The sequence below is a fragment of the Procambarus clarkii genome, chromosome 18, assembly GCF_040958095.1.
Source record: "Procambarus clarkii isolate CNS0578487 chromosome 18, FALCON_Pclarkii_2.0, whole genome shotgun sequence".
In the NCBI taxonomy this organism is placed as follows: Eukaryota; Metazoa; Arthropoda; class Malacostraca; order Decapoda; family Cambaridae; genus Procambarus; species Procambarus clarkii.
In genome coordinates, this window is record NC_091167.1 from 25,645,591 (window position 1) to 25,659,252 (window position 13,662).

Below are 13,662 nucleotides of genomic sequence, written 5' to 3' on the forward strand. Positions count from 1 at the left end.
CTGTATATCAAATTTGGATTTGGAAAATTGTTTTTTGATTAGCTATACAATACAGTACTGCCATAAGCAGTGGATAAGAAAAGGACTACTGTATTTGAGAAAATCCATAGGAGCCTTGATGAAGATTCGAACCTGTGCAGTGGGTAGTCAGTCCCATGCACATCCGTAGGAATCGTGACAAGGTTCGTATCCTCATCACGGCTCCTACGGATTTTCTCATTGATAAATCACGTTAGTGTGGTTGCTCTCTGTACTATTTGAGATTATTTGTTTAGAAATGTTAACACTAGAACATCCGGCATCACGTCTGTACTTAGAACTGCCACTCTTCAGGGTCATTTTTGATCCATTGAAATTCTGGCCCTTTTTTAATATTTTTGAAATTCATGTTTAATGCTTGCTAAAATTCAGTTGTTTATTGAGGAGAAAAAAATAATGTTCTGGTTTATAAGTGTATTGATGCCATGTGGATATTCCCATTACCTGATGCCTGTTTGGGTTGTGTAACCTTGCATGCTGTTTGAATACTGTACTGCAGTGGCATGTTTGAAGGAGCATTATTCTCAAGCATTGAAGGAGGAGAGTAGACAAATGATGTCACCTGTGTTTGGAGATTTCACTTGGGGTTTATGATTAGTTTTGTAACGTCTTGCATATCTGCATGCTGAGCACTACCTGAAGCAGATTACTAAGAGCTGAAGTCATTGAAGACAATTACTCTTACTGACAACAATATCTGGGTTTAGAGACATTTGTTTATAAACCTCTACTAATCCTCTTTTCTTATTTCTAACTTGTATGCCTTTTATTTTTTGAATTGAAAATTGGAAATATTGATCTTGCTCTATAGGTAAATAAAATTGAATGATGTGTGTTAGCCTACAGTACAAGAGAGTGGGTTAAGTGGAAGTATGATGTATTTAAAGTTTGAATATTTGATTTGGTTTATATTTCCACATCATACTTCAGTGTTAAATACTTGGCAGCCAAGCTTTTTGTATAATTGTGTGCACTTGCATGATTTATTGTTTGAGTTCTTGTACTTTTTACACATTTAAAAGAATGTTTTGCAATACAAAAAAAAATAAGATTTCTCTAGATAGTCATATATAATTAACACAGAACTTATCTTACATTAATAAAATTATGATATGCTAAACAGAGTAGACACCTTCAGATAAAAACCTTATCTACATAGTAGACACCTTCAGATAAAGCCAAACGTCTAAACACCCTGGCTTCCTGTCCCTCGACACAATGAAATTAAAAAATATACTGTATATCGATAATCTTTTAATATGACAAGTGATTAAACAAGCTCACAAGTCACTATACAAGGCACTTTACATCAATGGTGAGTCACACAGTTACTAATCTTGCTCCACACCCACCCAACTGGGCGGCAGCTTTACAGTCACGTGCTCCACACCCACCCAACTGGGCGGCAGCTTTACAGTCATGTGCTCCACACCCACCCAACTGGGCAGCAGCTTTACAGTCATTTGCTCCACTCCCACCCAACTGGGTGGCACCTTTTCAGTCATTTGCTCCACACCCACCCAACTGGGCAGCACTTTTTCAGTCATGTGCAGCCTACACCTGCTATAAGCAAATTTTGGATACTTTGCCAAGATTCCTGGCAGTATATCATTATGAATGAAGTACTTACACATTTCTTAGACCCCATAAGATCTTGTCTTCTGCATTTTAACATCTTCATCTTAGTAAATTGTCCCCAAAAGTGCCAATTTATGTCTAGAAATTATTTTTCTTGCATGAAGATGCCAGTTTTCTTTCCTCTTTCTCAGTTTTAATTCATCAGCTAGTCTTTTCTTTCTTGTATTCATCCATATTAGATATCCCAGGTAAGTATACTGCACTTTTTTTTCACCCACTTCTTTGTTTTCTTGGTATTTGTGCATATTTGTTGATTGCCTTGCCATATCAGCATAAATCTTCAACACTAATGTATGATGCTACTAAGAAAGTACCTATTGTTACTGTGTAATGTAGCTCCTACCTAGAATAGTTTAGAGCCATTTTGACACAATGTCTGAGAAGACCTCGAGTGACCTATAAAACAAGCCAACGCCTTGCAAAACATACATTACGCATGCCCTAATACTATGGTATACTCCAAGTTGCAATTGCTACCTTAGAAAGTTTTGCATTAGTCATGTATGCTCTGGAAGCTACTTTGATTCATAACCTCAAGAACAATTATAACATCCCTAGAATGTCAGAAAAGGTACAAGTACCAGATACAACTGCTTGGTGGTGGGGCCCTGTAGCTACATCTGTCTTTGTTTATTCAGTTAATTTAGTACGTGATTCTTCCCCCCTAGTGTTCATTACATCACCTTTAATCATTACATTTCCTGTACTCGATACAGCCTATTTACTCATTTAGCCATACTGTTTATATAGTAAAGATATTTTATCTCAGGGATACTTTTCTCCATGACATAAAACAGTGTCTAGTATTCCATTTTTTTTATTTATATCTATCCTGCTTGTCAACTTTCTGGGTTTTATCTACCATAGATTTTTATAGCACTACTGTGCTTTCTTCTGGTATGCCTTCTCGTTTTCAATCTGCTAATTTTGTGTGATTCTTTCAGGTCACAGCATTTTAAGTGAGGAGAATCAACAGTTGCGACTGGAGCGGGATAATCTGACATCTAAGTTGGCCTCTACAAAGGAAACATTGAAGAACACAGAAGAGAAGCTATATAAAGCAAATCAGCGCAAGGAAAATGTTGAAAGAGCTATTTGTAAACAACTGTACAAGACACATGATGTGTTAAAGAAAGCAAACACACAGTTGAAGCAAGTAAATACTCTTCCTAAATAAATTTAATAACTGAATTTTATGAGGCTATTTGATATGTGAAATATTCGTTTTCCAGTTTGACATTTATTTTGTATTAAATTGGATCTTAGATGTGAAATAATATACATGTGCTGGCCATTGATAAATTTAGTAGTGCAACAGATGTTGATAACAGTTTCCAGAGAGAGCTCGGTCAAAACAATACATATACTGTACGTAGTGCAAATTACAAGTGTCGGAACTACAAATTTCTACGTGTAATTTGAAATGTACCTTGTGTTGTGTTGTGATGAAATTGTGAAGACAATCTCAAGTGTCTATTGCTCCAAACTATGGCTGTATGACTCTTGCTGTGTACCGTCCTCCATATTATTCTCAACTGTACAGTATACTGGTAAGTGATAAAAGAATACTGTACTCTGTAACATAGCATCAGGTATATTCCTCACTCTGTGATAATTGGAATACCCTAGGCAGGTCTGATACTTGGCTTTATCCATCAGTGTTTGTAAATTTTATTGGACTTTTCAGAAGGATGGCATCATATTGTTAAACATATGTTCATATTGTATATTTGGTGCTGATTTGCAACTATCCATCCTAAAGTATTGTTGGCACGGTGTTGCCAATTATGGTAAGTTAGCACTGTTGTGTGTCTTATGTCAGGTCCCCCCTCCCCCTTCTGTGATTACAATAGCTCATATCAGGTTTCTTTATCAATCTTTAAGGATTATTTAATAATAGAATTGAATATGATTATTGGTTCCAGACTTAGGCATATATTCATCACAAGCACTATTTTCTCCAGACATTCCAGCTGTCAGTAATGCACAACTTTAGTAATGAAGATCATCAGCTAAAGTTATTTGAAGGGCTATCTTCTGTGTTGTAACATTTTTCAATATCTTTGGTCTGGTTAGATTACAAATGTTTATAGTGTGATTTTTATATACAGTACTTAAGATCATAATTATACATTGTAAAGATTTCATTTAACCAATTTGTTATAAGATTACTTTTAATTAAATGCTGGGAAAACTTTCATGAACTGTAAATCAATGACTTAAGTATGATAGTAAACTGGGTTTGATGGTTTTGGTTAAACCGTGACGTTCTTTTCGTGTGGCTGCCGTTTAGGACTCGGCTGTGTGTCCACGAATAAAGCGTCTCTTTCTGTTTGGTACCAGAAACACGAAGTGTACACATAATATCAAGTCCTTTATAAGCAACTGCCTGCGACTTGTGCACAACTACTACTGCCTCTAATCCAGTCTGTTGTATTTTCTTAAAATTGGATTATGATTTACATGTATATTTGTAAGTGCAGTACTATTTATTGTAAGGACACTGAAAATGTTCTTGTGATGAACACAAACCTTTTACATTTGTTGTATTTATATTACCTAACCACTCCACATTGGTTTTAATGATTATCCAATAATTTGTATATTTAGAACACCAGGCATATAGGAACCTTTTAATTCTTAAGTGTGCTTGTATAAAATCGGAAATGTGTATACTGTATATTTTGTACCGAGATGGTTGTCTTCCACATTTTATTATGTACAAAGTAGGTTAAAAGTATGTGTATTTAGTGCACATGGGCCTCAAGTGAACTGATATGTATTATATAGCTGAACTGATATGAAGCTTAAAACATGAAATATTAATAGTTTTTATTTCCTTTATACTAATCATTTATATACTGTATATTGAAATAAGTAACTTGTTACTTTTGCACTGATCTATTCTTAAAAATAAGAAAAAAAGGTAACTAACCCTTCATAAGATTCAAGTTTACAGTTTAAAAGAAAAGGATAAACATTAAAATATAAAATGCCAGACCCAGGTATCAGATACACAAGGTATCTGCAAGGAACAAGAGGAGTGGCTGTGGTGTTTACCTTGAGCAAAAGAAATCCACGTGTAACATACATGCTGTACTGTATGACAAACCAACTTAAACTTGGGAGTTGGCTGTCATGAAGGAACATTACAGAAATGGCGTTGACATCAGGAGCTTAGGTCCGGGATATAAATGTAAAATCAAGTGGAGAGTCCGGCTCATTTATAAGATTGGAGTAGCAGTCTAGTTCTCCTCCCATCCATCCAATCTTATACTGCGCCATCAACTGAAACGAGAGAATTACAAAATTAAAGTCTTACAAAATTAAATTTTGTCAAGATAACCATTTTAGCAAATTCATAATTTCTACAAATATTCTCATATTGTATGATAATCCATTTTCTTGAATCACCACCTCTGGTATAGTCTGCCATATGTGTAATGCTGCGGATAAACAGCAGCTTGCAGAGGTTACCACAATATTCCTGCCTTAGACAAGCAGATGGTGTCATGGAATTCACAGTTTCAAGAGCAAGAACTACTGAGTACTGGAATGTCAAGAGGTATAAATACAACAATTACAATAGCTATGAGATCTTGCTTTGTGCAGTGAAACTGTAAGTACTCATCACATCAATTTTTGTTTGTCTTGAAATATGATGGCCAAGAGATATATCTCTGGAACAGCTTCATTCAAAGCATATTTATTAATTTATTTCAATTGTTTAAAAAAAAATTCTAGTATATAATTAACTTATGAAATGAGAATACTAATGTGTGGTAAAAAAAAATTAACAAAAAAGATGTAAGCATTAGCAACTTCAATGATATAAAGAAAAGATAAAAATGAACAACTTGACTGTATTACCTGTAAGACTACTGTATAGAGATTCTGCTCTGCCATTCTTCTACCAATACATGCTCGTGGACCATGACCAAAAGGTAGCACAAGGAAGGGATTTACATTTTCTTTTTCCAACCAGCGTTCAGGCAGAAATTTGTCTGGTTCAGGAAAATACTCTGGTAGCCGACAAGAAACTTGGTTTTGTGTCACAATCACTGTCTGTAGAAAAAAACTCGGTATTAATACAGTACAGTACTGTACTGTAGTTTTGTTGAATATCTGTAATACTTGTGTTTCCCTGGAAGCTCTCCCTCAGATATTTCAACTGCTTTCAAATGTTAAACACGTTTAAAGAAGATTGAAAATTTATGTCCTGATTTGTCTATTTGGTGACCATCTGTCACTTTCTTGCATTAAACAATGCAATATGTATACTACTGTATTGTAGATTTTCTCCGCTGTATATGGAGGAAATATGATAAAGCTCAGCAATCAGATACACAATCAAAACCATAAACTATAAACCCTTGATAGAGTGCATATCCCATATTTAAATTCTTACAAGTGTTTATTATATGAAAGCTGTATACAGAATCTCATGTCTAGTCTATATCTTTAAAAGTATAGAGTTCAGCAATACTAATCTTGGCAAATGTTTTTAAGAGTACCACAATAAAACTCATGCACTACACAAGAAACAATTACTTTTTACAAAATAATATAATCATTTCAATATATATGAACACTTTGGGCAACTTTTTAATGCACCTGATGCATGTGTTTATGTAGCATGTGTGTAAATAGGAACCCCAGGAGTTAGGCAACTGTTGTGGGGTTGCATCTGTTATTGCCCTAGGGAAACCTTAATAAGACTCACAAGTTTCCTGTACCCAACAGTGGGTAACTAAGTCTTTAGATTTAAAAGCCATATTCACAAAAATGTAGTTGATAATTATTAAAAGTATTAACAGGGCTTACATTTTTTGGAATTCTGTATCCTCTAATGATAACATCATCTTGGGTTATCCGTCCCACACCAATGGACACCGGCCGAAGCCTATAAGTTTCCTTCAAAACAGCCTTCAGGTACCGTGCTTCTGCCAGCACTCGTACTGTAACCTTTGCCAAGAGCCGGGAAGAACATAAGTTAGACGTGTGTGAGTAATACAACTGGCATTATATATCGGTAAATTCAATGGTATTGTGTTATACTCACATTACAAAAAGATACTAAAAATCAGGACATTATGTAATACAGTACCACAATTCAACCTTTCATTCATGCAGTAAAGTCAACAACAGCTATTTTCAGTAGCCAATTAGGATGGCACAATAGCAAAGTATCCTTACACTATATTATGCAGGGTCAACAGTTGATGCCTGATGGTGTAATATCTCAACTCCTTGTCCTCATATCCTCTCCAAGTGCTATACAGTGTAGTCGTAATGGCTTAGTGTTTACTCCTGAGAACTAATTTACCTTATTATAGTTGTATTAAACTTTCACAGCCTAGGTGTAGTAGGGTCTATTTGTTGCAATTAGTGCATTAACTCTTGCTTGCACAACATCGTGGTATTGGTTATACACTGCACCTTTCTCAATGACTCTCCAGCACAAAGGAAAATGTCATGCATTCCAGGAGGGTTCCTTCTCCAAAGAACAAAGTGGCACTCTACCTACACAATACCATCATGCTTGGTCAGACACTGAGCCACGGGGGGCATTGATACTCTGAATCACCAACAGGTAAGCACTAGGAGCGCTAGTCCTTCTCCTTTCCCATGGCAATCCATATGATGGGCACAGTATCCTGAGACAGTGGAGGGCAAGGAGGAATAAAGCCAGGTCTCAGGTCTCCCAGTCACCACCAAAGTGGAGAAGTGTCAGCCAGCAATTAATAGTACAGTAATCATGCGACTTCAGCAAGTGCAGGTGCACATTCCAGAAACATCATAGTACATGTGTTGGAGCAAGACTTTAGGGGGGCTGGCAAACATCAGCATGATCATCTTTGTGGTAGTGATGTACTTATGGATGTGGGACACCACTTTTGAGATCAGAGTTTGAGCCACAGTGGATGTGCAGGACCCACATAAGTTCATTATCTAACCCCCAGGTCTACAGGGCCAATTCAGCCATACATGGCAGCCAATTCCTCAGAACAGCAGAGTGCCTTTCAATAGCTGACTGGCCAGAGGCACATATTATCACATACTGTATATGTAAATACTTTATCCATGTACTTCAAATTTAAATAATTGCCAAAATAACTTAAACACCTAACCTACCCTAATTTAAGCATAACTATACAAAATTTCTAATATATAATAATAATACTTTATATATGAGAAAATGACTATTTTGAATACACAGTACTGTACATTAAAACTAATGAATGTGTCTTTGGGATCAGACATTGCATGGACAAACATAACCTGAAGATAGAATAACTGCCAGACCCAGCAAGCAGTGTAACTCACCTCACCACCAGACCCAGCAAGCAGTGTTACTCACCTCATCACCAGACTCAGTAAGCAGTGTTTCTCACCTCACCACCAGATCCAGCAAGCAGTGTTACTCACCTCACCACCAGATCCAGCAAGCAGTGTTACTCACCTCACCACCAGACCCAGCAAGCAGTGTTACTCACTTTATCACCAGACTCAGTAAGCAGTGTTTCTCACCTCACCACCAGATCCAGCAAGCAGTGTTACTCACCTCACCACCAGATCCAGCAAGCAGTGTTACTCACCTCACCACCAGACCCAGCAAGCAGTGTTACTCACCTCATCACCAGACTCAGTAAGCAGTGTTTCTCACCTCACCACCAGATCCAGCAAGCAGTGTTACTCACCTCACCACCAGATCCAGCAAGCAGTGTTACTCACCTCACCACCAGACTCAGTAAGCAGTGTTTCTCACCTCACCACCAGATCCAGCAAGCAGTGTTACTCACCTCACCACCAGATCCAGCAAGCAGTGTTACTCACCTCACCACCAGACCCAGCAAGCAGTGTTACTCACCTCACCACCAGACCCAGCAAGCAGTGTTACTCACCTCACCACCAGATCCAGCAAGCAGTGTTACTCACCTCACCACCAGACCCAGCAAGCAGTGTTACTCACCTCACCACCAGACCCAGCAAGCAGTGTTACTCACCTCACCACCAGACCCAGCAAGCAGTGTTACTCACCTCACCACCAGATCCAGCAAGCAGTGTTACTCACCTCACCACCAGACCCAGCAAGCAGTGTTACTCACCTCACCACCAGACCCAGCAAGCAGTGTCCTAGCCTCAGTTGCCAGCAGCTCCTGTTTGTCCGGGTTTGTGGCCAGGTTGTGCAACACATACGATAGAGTGAAAGCAGCCTGGAATATAATTTTGAGCATCAAGTCTAAATACTGTACGCTGTAATAGTTTCCAGTTATATTTTTATGTTATGGAAGTTTATTGGAAAAAATACAACACATAGAAATGCTTACTGTATCGATCCCAGCCAGTAAGGTATCACAGATGATGCCTACAATGTCCTTTTTATCCAGACCACTTTCCAAGAGAAAATATTCAAGCACAGAGAGGGGCTCCTGGGCCTCCTTACTGCTGGTCTTCTCACTCTTGGCTGGATGCCCCTTCAGTTCCTTTTCCTTAGCTTCAATATATTTTATTGCAATTCTGTAAAAGGAAGATATAGAGCAGTAGATAATATTAGCATGGCAGCTTTTCCTAGATGCCATGTCAACACACTATATCCCATTCAGTACTGTGTTAACCATAGCATTTGACTTGCTTCAGATTTAGGTGGATATATGCAACCTGCAAATTAGTTAAAATTTCCACTAATCTTGATAAAAAAAAATTGTGAGTTAATGCTGCAGTAATGGGCATAAGTTGGGTAGTTCACCTGTATATGGTATCCTGTCCCTGAACCAGTTGTCTATAGAGTGGTGTGTTGAAGTACCGCCACAGCTGGAGACCATTGTCAGTGCCGATGATGCTGGAATTGGAGATGTGGGCTGCGTGCATCAGATCCTTGGCTTCCTGATTGATGCTGTGTAAGGATGACCTGTTGATAGCTCCCAGGCGTACATCAAGAGCAGCCACCATGGTCACTTATCAAGAAGGTAGTTTGTAATTAATTTACTTAAATCATTTTACCATAAATAAAATAGGAATACAGTAGGAATAGGAATACTTATGCAAAGCTTGACCCCAAATTGAGGAAAAGGGGCTTTGCACCATATCATTAGTCTATGTACTTCTGTTTTGACACTATATTCCTCTCATCCCAGGCACAGTACTGTCCTCAAGATATATAAACTTTCTTCTCTACTTAGAAGTAATTGAAACCTGGTAAAATATTTATGGAGTTCCTCCACAAAACATGTTACAATATTGCAAACTTATCTCATGTAAAGTAAAGGTGCTGATCATGTTACATATAGTGATCATGTCATGGGCATTGACTATGGCACATGTGTTGATCATGTCACGTGTTGATAATGTCATGTGTGTTGATCATGTCACATATGTTGATCATGTCACAGGTGTTGATCATGTCACAGGTGTTGATCATGTCACATGTGTTGATCATGTCACAGGTGTTGATCATGTCACAGGTGTTGATCATGTCACATGTGTTGATCATGTCACATGTGTTGATCATGTCACATATGTTGATCATGTCACAGTTGGTGATTATATCACTGAACCTGTGATCTAATCACATTTCCTGTGCGTTTTATCTACGCACAGTGCGTAAATAACATGATGGTGGCGTCTTATTTACAACAAAACGCATTACAAGTATTTTCAAACCCTATCAAAAATATCCCTGAAACATAAATGAATCTAAGTTATAATAAAATTAGATTCGTATGTTAACCCAATTCACCTGTGAAAGTGTGACATTATCTTACTTACATTCAAGAAAGAGTCGACGCTCAACCTCCAGAAAATTCGATATATGGCCAGTTTTGGGGCAGCGAATATTATCAAGAAGATCCACAAAGTCACACGACACCTATGGAATCATTATAATTTACAATTAGCGATCCCTGGCTAATTTGGCTTATTTGATTAGGAACTAATAAACCAAATAAACCGGGAAGCCGGATTCTTATTTCAGTCTACCTAAAGATATAATGAACTTTTAAAGGATTATATGGGATGGAAAATAGCAATGAGAAGTAAGGAATTATCAGAATTATAATAGCCTTACGACAATATAATAGCACTTGGAAGGGGTCATGATAAGAATTCGGGATGGGACGGGGGGAAGGAATGGTGCCCAACCACATGGACGGTCGGGGATTGAACGCCGACCTGCATGAAGCGAGGCCGTCGCTCCACCGTCTATGAGAAGTAATGGTGAATGAGGTGTGGGCGAGGACACTTACCGTGTTGACCTGAGGCAGGCGGCGAGCCACACTCTGCACGCGGCTCAACACCACCTGGGCCCGACGCCGGATCAACCACCACTTCTCACCATTCCTAGGAAATACGATTTACGTTTACTTCATTGTACTGAAGGTCAGTAATTCTAGATTAGTCAGTGTTGTAGGCGAGTACTCATATAGGCAGCGTTGACCTAATATTAGTTAGGTATCACATGGACAGTTCCACAATGGTAGGTCAATAAGTACTTGAATTGAGAGTAATACACTCACCATAGGTAAATGATCACATGGGTCGTAATTCCACCTCTAAAGGCCAGTACTTTCATGTACCAGTACTTTCCAGTACCAGTACTTAAGTACTGGTAAGTAAGTTTAAGTACCAGTACTTTCATGAAAAATAGCCCTGAATTCAGCCCGTCCTCTCGAGTTGTTACAATGCACAGTAAATAATGTTCTAAATTACCTGGGTACTTCTACCCTCCGTTTGTTCTGCATTATATGTAAGGTCTGACCGTTGTTCTTCACTATATGTCCCGCCCTGCCTATGTAAGGCCTGACCGTTGTTCTTCACTATATGTCCCGCCCTGCCTATGTAAGGCCTGACCGTTGTTCTTCACTATATGTCCCGCCCTGCCTATGTAAGGCCTGACCGTTGTTCTTCACTATATATGTCCCGCCCTGCCTATGTAAGGCCTGACCGTTGTTCTTCACTATATGTCCCGCCCTGCCTATGTAAGGCCTGACCGTTGTTCTTCACTATATGTCCCGCCCTGTCTATGCAAGGGTTGTCCGTTATCTTACATGATGTCTCCTCCGGCTTGGCGCCTTCTTTTGATAATTACTTACATAATATGTTCGGTCGGCCTGTACAAGGTCTGTCCGCTATCCTACACAGTACGTCTATCTCCAGCCCTGTCTGTTCAAGGTCTGACTCTTGTTCTACGTTGTCAATAGTACTGCAGATGAATAATAACAGACATAGACCCGGAACACAGTAGCAGAGAGAGGAGTGATGTGGGGCGAGTACTCACGTGGGCAACAATCCCCCAGTATTGTACATGTGTGGACGGTCGAGCCGGTACTTCTCCAGTGCGAGGTGCGACCGTCTCATGGGGTAGCGGCCCTCGGTGGCGTACATGACTTCGATGTCTCGCGGGTCAAAGAGCAGGAGGAGGGTCACACCGGCCACCAGTCGCTCCCGCACCAGGGGCCCGAATTGCTGCAGCTTCCGAAGGCCAGTGTGGTGCAGGCGCTTGAAGGAATACTGACCTGAGGTAAAGCGCTCGGCTGGTATTCATTTCCCTCTCTAAGTTCAGCTATATAATTTATTATACATTTATGTAAAATTCCAGGCATGAATATTGTCAGTAGACTATACCAGGTGTCCATAACACCATGTAGACTATATACCAGGTGTCCATAACACCAGGTAGACTATGCCAGGTGTCCATAACACCAGGTAGACCAGGTAGACTAGGTGTCCATGCCACCAGGGGACAACAACTTACCGACAAATGGCAAATAGTGGTATAAAGTCCCCACCACTGGCAGGGAGACGGGTCCGGGAATGTCCTCAAAGGGCCGCACATCTTGGTGGCGAGGGGGAGACCCGCCTTCCCTCGCCCCCGCCTGCTGCGAGCCTGGCAGGGTGCAGGAGGCCGCACTCCCCACCCTGTAGCACCGTCTGGGTGTTCCCAATCTTGAACACCCCGCCACACAACCTCTCAACCCTCTACCGCCAGAAGTCACCATTGTGAGTTGCATCTTGACTGAAACTTTTGTTCAGTGTTGGTATCAACATTTACAAGGAATAATTGTCTATAGTATCATTATACGAACAATTGTATTGACGAGTCTTTAGCAAGGCTAGGCACTGATATATGGAGAGTTAGGTTTGTCTTGTAAGAGGTTCACAGTGACCAGTCAGACGGGACGTCTACCACTGAGAGAGGCTGAGAGGGTGTAGTGAGGGAGGACACCCATGGCCTTGAACTCCGCCCGCGGCCTCCAGCTGGGGCCTGTGGTTAAATCGTAGACAATATGGTTTAATAGCTCGTTTTCTGATTGTTAAAACCGTATATATATATATATATGTTTATTTTTTGTATAAAATCAGATATGTAACTGTATAACCTTGCATAATAAAGTGTACATCATAATAAATAAAAAAAAAAAAAAAGGGGGTGGTAGGAGAAGTGAACACTCTTTCGTATTCAGAGTTAAATGTCAAGTTTTTCCCTGAGTGCTCTGTGTTCCCTTCTCTGAGGCTGTGGGTCCCTATAAATGCACCAGTGGTGGTACCCCCCTATATATATATATATATATATATATATATATATATATATATATATATATATATATATATATATATATATATATATATATATATATATATATATATATTTATATATATATATATATATATATATGTCGTACCTAGTAGCCAGAACTCACTTTTTGGCCTACTATTCAAGGCCCGATTTGCCTAATAAGCCAAGTTTTCCTGAATTAATATATTTTTTCTAATTTTTTTCTTATGAAATGATAAAGCTACCCATTTCATTATGTATGAGGTCAATTTTTTTTATTGGAGTTAAAATTAACGTAGATATATGACCGAACCTAACCAACCCTACCTAACCTAACCTAACCTATCTTTATAGGTTAGGTTTGGTTAGGTAGCCGAAAAAGTTAGGTTAGGTTAGGTTAGGTAGGTTAGGTAGTCGAAAAACAATTAATT

General features: G+C 39.1%; 2 protein-coding genes across 9 annotated transcripts in view; one reads left to right on the top strand and one right to left on the bottom strand.

Annotated features, from left to right (window-relative positions):
* The window catches only part of LOC123754300 (putative leucine-rich repeat-containing protein DDB_G0290503), a 97,535-nt gene extending 93,038 nt beyond the window's left edge, over positions 1 to 4,497 (top strand). For all 8 annotated transcript variants that reach the window (XM_045736553.2, XM_045736554.2, XM_045736555.2 and 5 more), the window contains one exon: positions 2,622 to 4,497. In XM_045736553.2, the coding sequence (XP_045592509.2) occupies positions 2,622 to 2,854 (233 nt within the window). In that variant the 3' untranslated portion in view covers positions 2,855 to 4,497. The remainder of the gene's footprint in view (positions 1 to 2,621) is intronic.
* Positions 1,277 to 12,885, bottom strand: dib (Cytochrome P450 302a1, mitochondrial). The gene is made up of 10 exons (XM_045736559.2): positions 12,431 to 12,885; positions 11,954 to 12,191; positions 10,923 to 11,016; positions 10,447 to 10,546; positions 9,428 to 9,635; positions 9,009 to 9,198; positions 8,787 to 8,894; positions 6,502 to 6,642; positions 5,548 to 5,742; positions 1,277 to 4,965 (listed from the first exon to the last, which is right to left on the bottom strand). The coding sequence occupies exons 1-10, from the start codon at positions 12,684 to 12,686 to the stop codon at positions 4,855 to 4,857; spliced, it is 1,641 nt and encodes a 546-aa protein (XP_045592515.1). The 5' UTR covers positions 12,687 to 12,885; the 3' UTR covers positions 1,277 to 4,854.
* Between the last annotated feature and the right edge of the window lie 777 nt (positions 12,886 to 13,662).